This window comes from Vespula pensylvanica, chromosome 2 (genome assembly GCF_014466175.1).
Source record: "Vespula pensylvanica isolate Volc-1 chromosome 2, ASM1446617v1, whole genome shotgun sequence".
Lineage (NCBI taxonomy): Eukaryota > Metazoa > Arthropoda > Insecta > Hymenoptera > Vespidae > Vespula > Vespula pensylvanica.
Genome location: NC_057686.1, coordinates 7,151,771 through 7,167,370, shown reverse-complemented (window position 1 = coordinate 7,167,370; position 15,600 = coordinate 7,151,771). Strand labels below are relative to the sequence as shown.

General features: G+C 31.2%; 3 protein-coding genes and 1 long non-coding RNA gene across 12 annotated transcripts in view; 3 read left to right on the top strand and 1 right to left on the bottom strand.

The window, feature by feature from the left end:
* LOC122627349 (disintegrin and metalloproteinase domain-containing protein 10-like) overlaps positions 1-2,619 on the top strand; it is a 137,137-nt gene extending 134,518 nt beyond the window's left edge. Inside the window, exons 14-16 of the mRNA XM_043808428.1 lie at positions 703-817; positions 948-1,082; positions 1,530-2,619. Coding sequence (XP_043664363.1) covers positions 703-817; positions 948-1,082; positions 1,530-2,249 — 970 coding nt within the window. The 3' untranslated portion in view covers positions 2,250-2,619. The remainder of the gene's footprint in view (positions 1-702; positions 818-947; positions 1,083-1,529) is intronic.
* The window catches only part of LOC122627361, a 193,621-nt gene extending 189,521 nt beyond the window's left edge, over positions 1-4,100 (bottom strand). For all 4 annotated transcript variants that reach the window (XR_006326837.1, XR_006326835.1, XR_006326838.1 and 1 more), the window contains exon 1: positions 3,709-4,100. This is a non-coding gene — a long non-coding RNA (uncharacterized LOC122627361). The remainder of the gene's footprint in view (positions 1-3,708) is intronic.
* Positions 4,101-4,471: 371 nt separating this feature from the next.
* LOC122627223 (neurexin-4) lies at positions 4,472-14,638 on the top strand. 6 transcript variants are annotated; one of them, XM_043808206.1, is made up of 11 exons: positions 4,472-4,788; positions 5,268-5,363; positions 8,347-8,543; positions 9,143-9,284; positions 9,361-9,731; positions 10,267-10,605; positions 10,686-11,160; positions 11,255-11,584; positions 11,712-12,017; positions 12,926-13,601; positions 13,654-14,638. In XM_043808206.1, the coding sequence occupies exons 1-11, from the start codon at positions 4,725-4,727 to the stop codon at positions 14,552-14,554; spliced, it is 3,897 nt and encodes a 1,298-aa protein (XP_043664141.1). In that variant the 5' UTR covers positions 4,472-4,724; the 3' UTR covers positions 14,555-14,638. The 6 variants fall into 6 exon arrangements, with proteins under 6 accessions (XP_043664141.1, XP_043664140.1, XP_043664143.1 ...); XM_043808205.1 differs by lacking the exon at positions 8,347-8,543 and adding an exon at positions 7,346-7,542 and having other exon boundaries at positions 4,473-4,788; XM_043808208.1 differs by having other exon boundaries at positions 4,474-4,788; positions 12,926-13,552; positions 13,698-14,638.
* On the top strand, positions 4,743-6,836 carry LOC122627229 (L-aminoadipate-semialdehyde dehydrogenase-phosphopantetheinyl transferase). The gene is made up of 3 exons (XM_043808219.1): positions 4,743-4,788; positions 5,268-5,363; positions 5,814-6,836. The coding sequence occupies exon 3, from the start codon at positions 5,892-5,894 to the stop codon at positions 6,753-6,755; it is 864 nt and encodes a 287-aa protein (XP_043664154.1). The 5' UTR covers positions 4,743-4,788; positions 5,268-5,363; positions 5,814-5,891; the 3' UTR covers positions 6,756-6,836.
* Positions 14,639-15,600: the final 962 nt, after the last annotated feature.

The window sequence follows — 15,600 nt, the reverse complement described above, 5'->3', positions numbered from 1 at the left end:
ATTTTCTCAACTATTTCAATAGAATTATTTTCATTCGTTTGGTACACCTTCCATTTTCTCGGAATCAAGATATAATCGTAATTTGAATTTATACATTTGGAATTAAAACTTTTTCATTGTTAGTAAGGGAATGAAATTTATAATAATTTGTTAAGCATACGCACACACGCGTATTTGTTATGCTAATTTATCGATCGAATTGTTCTTGAATCAGCTTGTTTCTAGAATTTTTTGTAAAAAATGCTGCGAAGAGAGTTTAGATATTGGTTTATATTTATTGTCTAAACTAATATATACGTAGTATCCTAACGAAAGGTTGTATGACCTATAAACAAAACTCTCAAGAGGGCAATTTCCACTACTCGGGTCAATTCATAATGGACTTTATGAATAACTTGAGCAACATGAAAAAATATTTAAACGTAAATAATCACAAACAGTGAGAAAAACGACGACCATGACGACGACTGCGACTGCGACGACGGCTTTCGAATAATATATATATATATATATATATATATATATATATATATATATATATATACACACACACATATATATATACACATAGAAAACAGAAAAGCGTTTTTCTCGGCCGTGTAAAAAAAGTTAAATTGAAGTCGGGCGCGTACAAACACTTCCTTCGATTAAAAGGGTAAGAGGAAGCTTTAAAAAAGTAAATTCTTTTCTCGCTCTTTGCAGATCGTCCTTCACTTGGAATTCAGCTCCCTACGATATACCGGACATGCTTTCAAAACCTGGCACACCTTGCAACGATTATAATGGTTACTGCGACATTTTTCAAAAATGCCGAGAGGTACATTCTCCTCTCTTTTTTATCGATTATAAAAATAGAATACAGAAGAAAAAGAAAAACTTATGAAATTATTTATATTACTGAATAACTTGCGTCATGTTATGTAAGTTATTTCCTTTTATATGTGTAGGTTGATCCGAGCGGACCTTTAGCTACCTTGAGAAGACTCCTTCTGTCTGATGCAAGTCTCGCTAACTTTCAACGATGGATTATCGATCGTTGGTTCACAATCGCCTTGATAATTCTCTTTCTGTTATCCATATTGGTAAGATTTATTTAAAAAAAAATAATTACATTAACATTAAAACATTATCACAAACCACAAAAACAACGAATTTCAGATTTCATGTTTTATAATTATTGAAATAAATATAATAAGAAATATATAAACTAAAAATTATTTCTTTTTATTTCTTATTACGAAATTAAACGAATTAGAAAAAAAAAAAAATACGAACAAACTATATTTAGCAAATACTTATCAAATTATCATATATTATAAAAATAAAGATCTATAGTTCTAATGTTAATAATAATCGTGAATATTCCGTTTTTCCTTTTACTTCGTTCTTTCTTTTTTTTTTTTCCTAATAAATACAATGTCCAACGATTTATCTATCATATAAATCCAAGGATCGCATATTTAGAAAAAAAAAAAAAAAAAAAAAGAAAGAAAGAAAAAAATGAAAATTAGAAATAAATTCTATTCCAGTGCGTGGTTACGAGGCTACTAAGTAAACGGCGAATTCCACGTATCAAAATTCTTCCAACGTCGCAAGAAACTCGAGAGATCGCAAGAAGGGAAGAATTTTTGTCAAAGGATGATGCAACATCAAACGTTACTAGGATACGATCGATGAACATTTCGCACATCAAAAAGCGTATAGTCGAGGCTATGAAAAGCATCGTCTCGCCGCGTGGTAAGAGGAACGACGAGGAGTCCTTGCGGGCGAGTACCTGTATCTCCAGGATTCTATGTCTTCTAGAAAAGGATGCTACTCGAGCGGTCGATCGTTCGGAAAAGCAGAGCTTGAACGAGATCGAGGAGGTAGAAGGTAAGAGGAGAAGAAGTAGAAGCGAGAAGAAACGAGAGAAAAGGAGAAAAGAAATGGAAGAGGAAGAGTTGAAGAAAAAAGAAAATAGAAGAACACTCGTTGTTCCTCGTGTCGAGTGCCAGGAGAAAGGTAGGAATCTGGGAAGATGGCGGAGAATCTCCTTTCTTCTATCGGGAAGAACTATTCCCAGCAACTTGACTATCTCGGAAGAAAAGATAACGACAAGCTCGTACAACGTTGAAAGCGGAGTTCGTAAAAATTCGACGAATTATCAGAGCGAACCACTAGTAGTGCCGGACACGCCCGATACGCCGATCGATACAGTCGAAGGAAGAATGCAAACGTCAGATTTGACGGTACTCTTATCGGAAAGTTAGTCGTGGTATATATTTTTCTCTTATTCGACTTCTTTATTACGTTATTGATGAACTGCGAAGTCGGATATAATTTCAAGAGTTTGTAAATATTGTATATACTTGTCGAATCGATTAGTATATGTTCGTGTCGATCGTAGAACAAAGCATGTAAAATTCGAAATAAGGATGATGATGATGATAATGATAATGATGATGATCGAATAATCTGGATATGAATGATTCGTATTTTAATCGAGTATAGAAGCGGACCAATCGTAGAGGAGGTCGTCCCGAAGTTTAGTATCGGTGTATGTATGCGTGTAGAAGAATGTATAAGCAATCTCGATCATTATTGTAAAAAAAATAAATCATATGCTACAAATTCATATAATCATACTTTACCTTATTTCTAACCTTCTTAACTCTCCTTCTCTATCCCGCTATTTCTCATTATCGTTCGATGCACCGCGACGCCATCTACCCATCTATCGATGTTTCAATTATCGATCGATTATTCGTCACTTCGAAATCGAAATATAATCGAAAGAGCATACGATGACGATACGACGCTCGTAATCAATGATGGAAAAGATATTTCGAAAAATAATTCTTCGTACAACCGTCCCTTTTCGTTTTACCATCTAAATCCAATTTTGACCGCTCAAAATAAACGCTAACAACAAAATAGCTTCGCTAAACGAATACTGTTATTCACTCTCGAGTACTCTCTCTCGAATATTATATTGCGAGGAGAAAAGTTGATTTACTTTTAATGAGTTTTCAAGCAAAATAAAGTTTAAATCACGATCGAAAAATAACTGCGATAATTTCTGTCCCTTTCCCTTTGTCACTTCCCCGCCCCCCCCCCACCCCCCTCCCCCCTCTCTCCCATCGCCCGTTTCGAACTCAACAAATCTTTTTAACTTTTTAATCGATTATACCCAACGATATTTTACCTATAATTCGAAGCATTATCGTAATTGTACTAAATGTCCTTTATACTCGCAATAATTTTCACGCAGTCACGTCCTTTGTCGTGTTGTTTCACACTTGTTAATCGGGATAATCAATTTATGATCGCCATTTCAATGCAAAATCATCATCACTAGCAAATATCAACTTTTGTCTATCTTCAAGTAACTTCGTTAAATTTATTACGACGCCAACAGAACCCGCCATCTTGTTTTCTCGCGAAATTCAAATTTACTCAAGCAAGATAAACGCCATCATACAATATCGAAATACATACATACATGCTTCGCAGGACAACGCTTTACAAACAATGTTTTTCATAAACTATTTCGATGATCATTATCTAAAATAAATACGAAACGTTTAATACGGGTTTGGAAAACTAAATAAAAGCTTAATCGTAATAAAATGTAAATTACGCAGTAGGATTTCTAGGATTATTTTAAGCAGCTACGAATAATCTTTAATACGCATTCGTGAATAATTTTTGTACGAAAACATAACTTACCGAGAAAAAATTCAGCTGGGCTCATCGATCTTGACGAAAGTTGTATTTTCGAAGAATTAACGATACGCGCAATAAAATTATTCTCGATTCTTCTTGTAGTAACCAACACATTATTTAATAATAATTGTATATACCACACGACGGTAATATCTAGGTACGTTAATGTCTCTCTTCGGATTAATTTGTATTAATACATTAGCCTACAAGCCGGAGATAATTTATTGGACCGTACAAAATAACGATCCACACCGCCCGATCGATAATGAGAAACTAACTTCGTTTACCTTCGAGTGACCCCTCCCCTCGCGTCCTCATCCTATTTTACGTGAGCAATAGCATAAAGGACTTTGACTGCTTTGTTGTTATTTCAAAGTCAAATTTAAATATGTACTTTGCCGATTAAGCGATTTCCATAATATTGCGAACTCTACGTGTATTTACACACGCAATTGTTTTTCTTTCTTTTTTTTTTTTTTTTACGTTTTTACTTTGCTATTACGTTTATTCTTTTGTTCGGTATATTTACAAAATTATCGATGCTCGCTTTTTTTTTTTTTTGCTACAGCCAATTAGAACTCATTATAGTTTATCTTTGTCTATCTTGTACTTGAAATATGCAATAACCGTTACTTCTCAACTTACAACATGTTGCACCATCTACCGTAAGGGTTACCAACATAAAAACGATTCTCGAAATGAGAAAAGTCCTAATTCGATACATCGTATCGTTTCTACGTTCGACACGGTACATCGATACACGCGTGGCTTCGTCGTCATCTCTTTTTCAAGTGAAATCACGTAACGTCTGTATATGACACACTGTGTACATATGTGTTCCATTAGTAGTAGTATAGTAGTAGTGTAGTAGTAACTGCGATTGAGGAGTGAGTCTCGTAACGGATGGGAATTTGGTAAAAGTATACTAACAGTTTTGAAACGGTTACTGTGGCGTGTTCTTCAACGCGAGTACGCATTCTTGCGTTCCTTTATTATTTTTTTAATAGGGCAATGAAAGGATGAACACTTTCAACTGTTTTGTGTTCGTCTTCGCTCTTGCGGCAAATTCATTAACAAACGCATGTAAGTAAGAATTGTTGATTGTATGGAGATAATCAGTGCGCGACATGTTTCAAGCGTGACTCCTACGACCAAGCCCACTTGAACATGGCGTTCGAATTGACGATATGACAGTACTTACCAACAAATTTAAATTAATTCCTTCCGTTTCATCAGAATAATCGAAATGACATATAATCGTTTAAGATGACGTTTATCTTTCTAATAAAAATTAATTATTCAATTATATAACCTTTTAAATAGGCTATGGTCGAAGATTCGCGCAAGCGTGTGCTCGATATTTTGTTTATTTTATTATACCCGTTTGTAAACGAATAATTCGTCATTATTTTTAAAACTGTAAAAGATTATTCCAACGTTATCCAAACCGATTTTAGAATAACTAGTTTGAACGAATAAACTACGAATGTTATATTGTGATGCGATTGAAAAGATGCAGTCTTCGCGATCCCTTTCTAATGTTTATTATCTTTGATTTTTAGACGACTACGAATGTAATGTGCCTCTTTTGGATAGAGCTCATTTAACAGCAACTACGTTTCTACCGGAGAGAGGACCTAACAATGCGAGACTTAACGGTATGATTTAATGATTTGTTTGTATAAATGTGTATTTTTATGATTCATTTCTATATCTTAAGCTTTTATTAAATGGTGTGAGTTATTATTTCTTCTATAAAATTATCTGAATATTTTGATAATGCATAAAGTATATTAGCTTCTTGCTTGCCTAGCTATTTTGTTTAAATCTATCTTGCTATCTTCTGTTGCACACTATAATTGCTTTTATCTGTTGGTGATCTCTACTATTTTCTTATATCTGAAAAAAAAAAAAGTATTAACGAGTAAATTTCTAAGGCACGCCCAAATTAAGTACAATGAACGTGTTCTCAACACACCCACGCTCAATTATGAGATACTATTTGGATGCTCTCTTCTGATTCATATATACTTCAAAGTTTTATATAAATTTTGTTAAAGAAAAATAAATTATATTAAGATATCAAGTAATTTATATATTTGCTTCAGGTGGATACTAACAAAGAACAATAATAAGGCCGTACATAAAGAGAGTAGAATATTATGAATTTTATAATAATTTAATTAATGAAAAGATATAATATCAATGTTGATAAAATGAGTCAAAGCGTTCGCTGGGCATTTAATTGGAAAGAATGGAGTCCAAATGAAAAAGAATTTTCACGTGCAATTTCTTGTGTACAACTAGAAGAGAAGGAAAGATTAGATAGATTCGTATTTCGGAAGGATGTTAGGGCTTCTCTCATAGGTAGATTATTAATGAGAAAGTTTGTTAATGAGTATACACATATCCCATATGATAAAATAGTATTTACAAGAGATAACAATAACAAACCTATTTTAAAGAACTCTGCAATAAATATTAGCTTTAATGTTTCGCATCAAGGATATTACAGTGTGTTAGCAGGTGAAGTTAGAGATGTATTATTGGGTGTAGATATTATGAAATTAGAATATACAGGTGGTAAACAATTATCTGAATTTTTTCGTATTATGAATAGAAACTTTTCATCTTCCGAATGGGAAGAAATCCGAGGTAGTACAACTTGCATGGAAGTTGAACAAATTAGTATGTTCTGTAGACATTGGGCTTTAAAAGAAAGCTTTGTTAAAGCTTTGGGAATAGGAATAGTTACAGATCTTAGAACGATCGATTTCAAGACAAATTCAAAATTGGTTCCGAATAAATTAGTATGCGATACTGTGTTATATCAAAAAGGAAATAAACAAAATTGGTTATTTGAAGAATCATTGTTGGACTCTGAGCATTGTGTTGCTGTAGCTTTACAAGAAAATGGAATAGCACCTAAATCCCAAAATAAAATGTTTGAACTGTTGGATTATAATAAACTTTTAGTGAATGCTATACCTATGCATTTAGAAGATGAACAATATGTGAAAAAATATTTTAGTAAAAATGAGAAACCTTAAACATCTCTAGCAGAGCTTGCAATAATATTTGATAATGTACATAATTTTTGTTTTATGGGAAAATAAATTTATATAAACTAACATGTAATTTTGTAACTTACCTTCAAATAATAATAAAATATTTGCTTTTCAATTAAAGAATTATTTTTTTTTGCTGGAGTTCATTAAAGTATATTGAGGGAAATTTATTGATTAGTAGAGATACCATATCACTACGTACCTGACATAATCTTGTTAATGAGCATTAACCTACTTAAGTTAAATATATGAAATCTTTAACTTATGATATACTATATATAATCAAATATATATTAAATAGAAAAAAAAAATAAGAAACCACACCACAACAAAGTTTTGATATTTGTAGTATAAATGTTTGCAAGTAGATTATTTTTCTATATTCAGGCATTTTTATGTAGTAAGATACCATTATCAATTTTTTTTTTTTTTTTTATACTTTACATATCCAAAAAGTATTGACTCAAGGACAGTTAAATTTTAGCTTTCAAGTATCTATTTACCTCTATTAGATATAATTGCATTTTTAAGTACACTATGAGTTGCATGCATGCATACATGTTGTGGCATAGGCGGAAACGCATGGACGGCTAGCAGCTCAGACTTTGGCCAATACCTGACTATTGACTTGGGTCAAGTAATGAATATCACAGCTGTGGCAACCCAGGGAAGATCTCATAAAAATGAGTATGTTATGGAATATGGTATCAGCTATGGTACCAATGGTCTTGATTATGTGGATTTTAAAGAAGAATCTGGTAATATCAAGGTAAGTTATTCATTCGCTGTGTAGCCTATTCTTTTGGTTTTAATAACATGAAATGTATGCCAATTATAATGTAGAAAATCAGCATGTATATAATACAAAAGCATTAGATTAACATTGGATTTTAATAAATTATAAGTACTAACTTCAGATTAATCTATAATTTTTTATTAATATAATTAATAACATATAACAAACTATTCTACTATGTAAATGTAAAGGTAGGTTCTCAATGCATGCCCTAGTAATTTATATTTGCATGGTGCTTATCAGTTCATAATTAATATCCATCATGTACATAATAATACCAGAGTTAAATCATTTTGAAACTGATGGTAAGAAATCAATGCATTTCCATAGAAATATAATTGTTGTAACAAGAAAATAATGCTACTACGTTCTTTAATATTTTCACAATATTGTCTATTGTATTATTACATTACAAATTAACACATTGACGTCGAGTATTTTTTCAATTAAAAATACTAACTGTTGGACCATTTTAGCATTTTAATGATATCTAAAAATTTACAGAAAATGAAGTACTAAACGAGATATGTCGTTTCACGACATCAATGTGTTAATAAAACAATTTTATTTCTATATTTTGCATTATACTATCGTTTAATAAATGATATGATATATGATGAACAAAGATTATCATAAAAATATACATTCATTATCATTATTAGTAAAAATAATTGAATATTTTGATTATTGATATATTCATTACCACATGTGCCACATCGTTTATCTGCTTTGCTTTCACTCTACTCTTACATCTGGACACGGGGCTGGGCTTTACAGGGGATTCTGCGTGGTCACCAGAACTTAGCAGTTATGATCAACATCTTACTGTGGAACTGAGCGACAGGTACGAGATACGCAGCGTCGCAACACGGGGTCGCGCCCATACTAATGAATATGTGACAGAATATATTGTACAATATTCTGACGATGGTCAAGCCTGGACTAGTTACGAAGGTCAAGATGGTGTAGATGAGGTATTGGATAAAAAACGATAAAAGTTGAGATTTCCTTTTCTTTTTTTTTTTTTTCTTTTTTCTTTTTTTTTAAAGTATGTAGAGTTGACTACATATATATTTTTATGCAGGATTTGATTAACATCTTTTGGGTTGATAAAATGTATACCAGTACACGATTTTTGTTTTATCGGTACTTTCCTGTAGATTTTCGAATTATTTAAATCTAAAATGTTGACATCTAATCTACTCCAAAACTCTCTTGTTACAGTTATTCTATGAGTAGTACAAATAATTTTTTAAGGGACGATGTCTTTCTAATAGAAATCATATTATTTATATTAAATCATTATAGTTCATAGAATCTGGAATGTTTCATTGCACTTAAATGCTTTAATTAACAACTGATATCCTAACAATACTAACAATATTTATATGCATGTTTCTATTCATTGAATATGATTATTGCTAAAATAAAATTTTATGCATATAGCATACTAATATATTATTGATATTTATTATTTTCTTTTTACTGTATCAAATATAAAAAACATATAAATTTATTTATCAATATGATCAATATATCTATTTTATTAAATTTGTAATATATTCTTCTTTAGATGTTCAAAGGAAATACGAATGGAGATACTATCAAACTTAATAAATTTGAAGTCCCAATTATTGCACAATGGATAAGAATAAATCCAACCAGGTGGCGAGATAGAATATCATTGAGACTTGAATTATACGGATGTGATTACGGTAAATATTAAAAACACGAAGTAATAGATAAATTGATGATATACGCAATTACAATAATTTTATTTTATATTTACAGAATCCGATGTATTATCATTTAATGGATCATCTTTGGTTCGTTTGGATTTATTAAGAGAACCAATCGAGACAGATAGACATTCTATACGTTTTCGTTTTAAAACAAACTTTGCAGATGGTATATTAATGTATTCACGTGGTACACAAGGGGACTTTATCGCATTACAATTACGTGACAATAGAATGTTATTGAATATCGATCTTGGATCTGGTGTTATGACGAGTTTATCAGTAGGAAGTCTTTTGGATGATAATATGTGGCATGATGTTGTTATATCAAGAAATAGAAAAAATATCTCTTTCTCTGTTGATAGAGTGTTAATAAAAGGAAGAGTTAAAGGAGAATTTCATCGACTAGATTTAAATAGAGCAGTAAGTTCGATGGGTATATATATACACAAACATATAATTCACGAAGGAAGGTCATAAATTTACGATACAATTTTTGAGATCATAATAAAAAGAATTCATATAAACATATATCCGTTTTCGAACTATAGCGACGCTAGATTTATTTATTTAGTATAACTAAACGTATTATTATACATGAACGCAAGAATGTAGTGAAGCAAAATATACTACATTTGAAAATGTATGGTAAGAAAAACACAGTGAAGATATAAACTACAAGTTTATCAGTTATCTATCTCATAATGTAGATTATTGTAATAGAATTGTAGCTTGAAATGCAACAACTATGCTCCGTAATCGTTCGAAAATGGATCCATGTTCATATGAACTTTTTAACAAAAAAAGATGACTTCAAAAATCATCTGAAATTTAAGATCTTTTTTTATGAATCATTCTGTGTGCGTGTGTGTACGCGCGTGCATGTGTAAATGTGTAAGCAACAATTATATTTATTCTACTATTAGATATAACAATTATATTTATTTTACTTTTACAGCTTTATATAGGTGGAGTACCTAACAAACAGGAAGGTTTAGTAATAGGTCAAAATTTCACAGGGTGTATAGAAAATTTTTATTTGAATACTACCAATATTATTCATGAATTAAGAGAAACTGAACTTACCGGAGAAAATCTAAAATATCATAAGATTCACACGATTTATAATTGTCCTGAGCCTCCTGTCATTCCTATATCATTTTTAACACCTGGATCTTATGCTCGGCTTAAAGGTTACGAGGGTATTCCGTCGTTGAACGTTTCTCTTGGATTTCGAAGTTACGAGGATCGAGGAATAATTCTTTATCATAAATTTACATCTCCAGGATACGTTAAAGTTAGTAAATATATATATACATACAATATCTGTTGATTCATAAAGAAGATACTTTAGTTAATAAATTTCAACATTTGCAGCTATTTTTAGAACAAGGCAAATTGAAAATCGAAATCGAAACAAAAGGAAATTCAAAAGTGATTTTAGATAATTTTGATGAAAAATTTAATGATGGAAAGTGGCATCAGATCATCTTAACAGTAGCAAAAAATACTCTTATACTAAATGTCGATGGTAGACCTATGAGAACTAAACGTATTTTGGAAATGATAACTGGATCATTATATTGGGTAGGTGGTATGACAGGAGAAGAAAGTAATCGTGGATTTGTTGGCTGTATGAGAATGATAAGTATTGATGGAAATTATAAATTACCAACTGATTGGAAAGAGGAGGAATATTGTTGCAAAAATGAAGTTGTTTTTGATGCTTGTCAAATGGTCGATCGTTGTAATCCTAATCCTTGTAAACACTCTGGTATATGTACACAAAATTCTGATGAATTCTTCTGCGATTGTGCCAATACTGGTTATTCAGGAGCTGTTTGTCACACATGTAAATATTCTATAGTAAATTAATAATTATTTCTTATATATTACTTTACATCACAAATATTATACAATTAAATCATTATATCTATTTTAATTAGCATTGCATCCTTTATCCTGTGAGGCGTATAAAAATATGAATTCAGTAAATCAAAGAGCAGAAATTAAAATTGACGTTGACGGAAGCGGACCATTAGCACCCTTTCCAGTCACTTGTGAATTTTTTGCCGATGGACGTGTAATGACAGTTCTAAGGCATAGCAACGAAGTCCCAACACCCGTTGATGGATTTGAAGAACCAGGCAGTTTTATTCAAGATATCAGTTATGACGCTGATCTCGATCAAATAGAAGCTTTCTTAAATCGTTCAACGAGATGTAGTCAAAGAATAAAGTACGAATGTAAACACTCAAAATTATTTAATTCGCCAGGTAAAAATAAACTAACTTTATTACTTGTTCTATTTTATTTCAGATTTAAAAATTTATTATTAAAAAATTAACTTAAAAAATTATTAAATTAGCATTGAAATTACTTATTACTAATTATAACTTTTAGTTTCACAGAATGATTACTTTAAACCAAATTCATGGTGGGTGAGCAGACAGAATCAAAAAATGGATTATTGGGGTGGCGCTTTGCCAGGTTCACGTAAATGCGAATGTGGAATACTCGGAAATTGTGCAGATCCAAGTAAATGGTGTAACTGTGATGCTGACTTAGAAGGTAGACTTGAAGATAGCGGAGATATAACGGAGAAGGAATATCTTCCTGTGAAACAATTACGCTTCGGAGATACCGGCACGCCATTGGACGAAAAAGAAGGCAAATATACCTTGGGACCACTTATTTGTGAAGGAGATGGTACGTAAAATTTATACCATCTTTTTATATCTACATTTGATAATTTTAGTTAATTCGTTTTCAACTGTTTATAAGGATCTGAGTTACCTTGGTATTCTATTAAAGTAGGACCAGGTAAGAGGTAGGATCGTTTTTCAGTGGAATTTTTTAATGTTAAGCTTACGAAATTAATTGAAGGAATTTGCTTGTAATTGAATTATATTATTAAGGATTTTCTATATCCGTCGTCACCAAATAGCGATCCGACGATACTGTGTAAAAAAAAAAAAAAAACTAAAGGTTTCTATAGGATTACTAACAATAATGCATATTGATTGATGAAATAGATGTAACATTTTTTTTTTTTTTTTGTTTTAGATCCATATAATCGTAGTATATATTTGTACAACGTTTGTGAGTTTTTATTTATCATAATCAGTACATATGAATAGAACTTTGAAAAACTTGAAGTATCCTATATCAAACTTTTGGTTACCCGTGAGTCAATCTTGATCGTTTTGACTTAGGACGACTCACATCCTTTCGATAATTACTATCTTATCCGTGCTACTCTTTGTACATGCTGTGTATTTCCATATTTGACATACGTATCGCTAATCATACTATTCCACAAATTGATCGAAGAACTCACCTGCTTGAGTTCAACCCTTAATGGATTAGAAATAATTATAATCAGTATTAATCTATGTATATATATGCTCTTTGTTGTACTAACGTACGCATCGTACCTGATATACGTGCGGCGCTCTATTGTCTATAATTTATTATACACAATTATATCAAGCTAGTTTACAATGTTGTGTAAATATATTCGATATCCGTATATTGCTACGATATTAATTGTAACGTGGACTCGTTGCATAGATCTTTTAATTTATTATAATTTCATATCATTATTTTTGTTATAGATTTGTTCAAGAACGTAGTAACGTTCCGCATTGTTGACGCTACTATTAATCTACCTACTTTCGATATCGGCCATAGTGGAGATATTTATTTTGAATTCAAGACGACGATTGATAATGCTGTAATTATTCATAGCAAAGGTCCTACGGATTATATCAAAGTTTCTATAAACGGTGGAAATCAGATACATTTCCAATATCAAGCAGGTGGTGGACCACTTGCAGTAAGCGTTGACACGTCTTATAAATTAGCTGACAATCAATGGCATTCCGTTTCCGTCGAAAGAAATCGTAAAGAAGCTAGAATAGTTATTGACGGAGCATTGAAAAACGAAGTTAGAGAACCACCTGGACCAGTGCGTGCGCTTCATCTTACTTCAGATTTGGTAATCGGAGCAACTGTTGATTACAGGGACGGCTTTGTAGGCTGTATAAGAGCTTTGCTTTTAAATGGACAATTACAAGATATTAGAAGTTATGCAAGACGTGGAATGTATGGTATAAGTGAAGATTGCGTAGGACGATGTGAAAGTAATCCGTGTCTTAATAATGGTACATGCCATGAAAAATATAATGGATATTGGTGCGACTGTCGTTGGACTGCATTCAAAGGACCAATTTGTGCGGATGGTAAATTTAACAGAATTTTATACGTGTATAATTTGTACAAATATATATATATATATATATATATATATATATATATATATATATATATCGATGTTTCTTTTTCTTACCATTATTGTTAATGCTTTCTTCTTTACTTGTGTTTCAGAAATTGGCGTTAACATGCGGTCGAACTCGATGATAAAGTATGACTTTATGGGCAGTTGGCGTTCTACAATTTCAGAAAAGATTAGAGTTGGATTTACAACGACTAATCCTAAAGGTTTCTTACTTGGTCTGTTCTCAAATATTTCAGGAGAATATATGACGATTATGGTTTCTAACAGTGGTCATTTACGCGTTGTTTTTGATTTCGGTTTCGAACGACAGGAAGTTATATTTCCATCAAAACATTTTGGTTTGGGCCAGTATCACGACGTTAGATTAAGTAGGAAAAATTCTGGATCCACTCTCGTCTTGAAAGTTGATAATTATGAACCGAAAGAGTTCCACTTTGATATTAAAACTTCCGCTGATGCTCAATTCAATAATATTCAATACATGTATATAGGTAAAAATGAATCTATGACGGAAGGATTCGCAGGTTGCATATCTAGGGTCGAATTCGATGACATATATCCTTTGAAGTTACTCTTTCAAGAAAATGGACCAGGAAATGTTAGATCTTTAAGTAACACTCCCGTTACAGAAGATTTTTGCGGAGTAGAACCAATTACGCATCCACCAAATATCGTTGAAACGCGACCACCACCTGACGTAGACGAAGACAAAGTTAGAGCTGCTTATAATGAAACTGATACTGCAATCTTAGGAAGTGTATTAGCTGTTATTATCATAGCTTTAGTTATTATGGCAGTACTTATAGGAAGATACATGTCGAGGCATAAAGGTGAATATTTGACTCAAGAAGATAAAGGTGCCGAAATTGCTTTAGATCCAGATTCAGCGGTTGTACACTCTACGACTGGCCATCAAGTTCAAAAGAAAAAAGAATGGTTTATATAAATCTATAAGGTAATATAATTAGCGAGTGCACGTTTATCTTTGGATATATTATTAAGAGAAAAAAGTATATATAACGAGATGAAAGTCCGAGATTTATACTTTGTTTCTCTATTCCCATGTAATTATAAAATTAATGATAAGTATTTGATATAGTAGAAATGGCTGTCTACCACTTTATACAGTTATAAGATAAATCAACGAAGATGTTACAATAATTGCTATTATTAATTATAAAAGAGAACTTTAAGTTCAACAAGCTCAGAAAACAAATGTCGAATGAATTGCCTCGATCAATAAAATGGAAAACTATATAAGAATTTTATTAGTGCAGGGACAAACGAGCCATATTTTTTAATTACGAAAATATGATTATTTTCAAAAATTATTACAGATGGCTCAATTATTTCATATAAATACTTATATATGTAAGTATTTATACTGTAATTGTAGATATATTAATATTTATTAACTGTACATCTGACTTTATAATTAGTCAAAAATATAATTTATAATTATTAATCCAAGTCAAGATAGCAAAAATAGCTCAGCATTATTAATACAGATTTTATTTTTCGATTTCTGTGTCGTAACTTTTATATTAATATTATTAAAACTAACGCAGACATCGTTAAAATTTACATTGATCTTTTTGTGTCACTTGGTGATTAATTTTAAGAATTTCTCATATGTTCAAAACTTCTTTTCAATGTACAAAAGCGATTTTATTACAGTTACATTTCTTTTTATATTAACTCACTCAGTATTAGTTGTAATGTTTACCGTCCAAAGTGCATTTTTTTTTTTTTTTTAATTTTAATTTTTATTTGTTTTATTTTTGTTCGTTAATTATGTTTTTACAGATCTTTAGTTTCACATAATTTAGGAGATATAAATCCACAATGCTAACTTAATAATTAATCTAGTATACTATTCTTAATTATATACTCAAGATATTATGATGGAAATGTATGTAAATATGACATTTTTATATGAGCAACTTTTATTATTTTTACCATTAAATTGTATTTGATAAATTGTAATTAGAG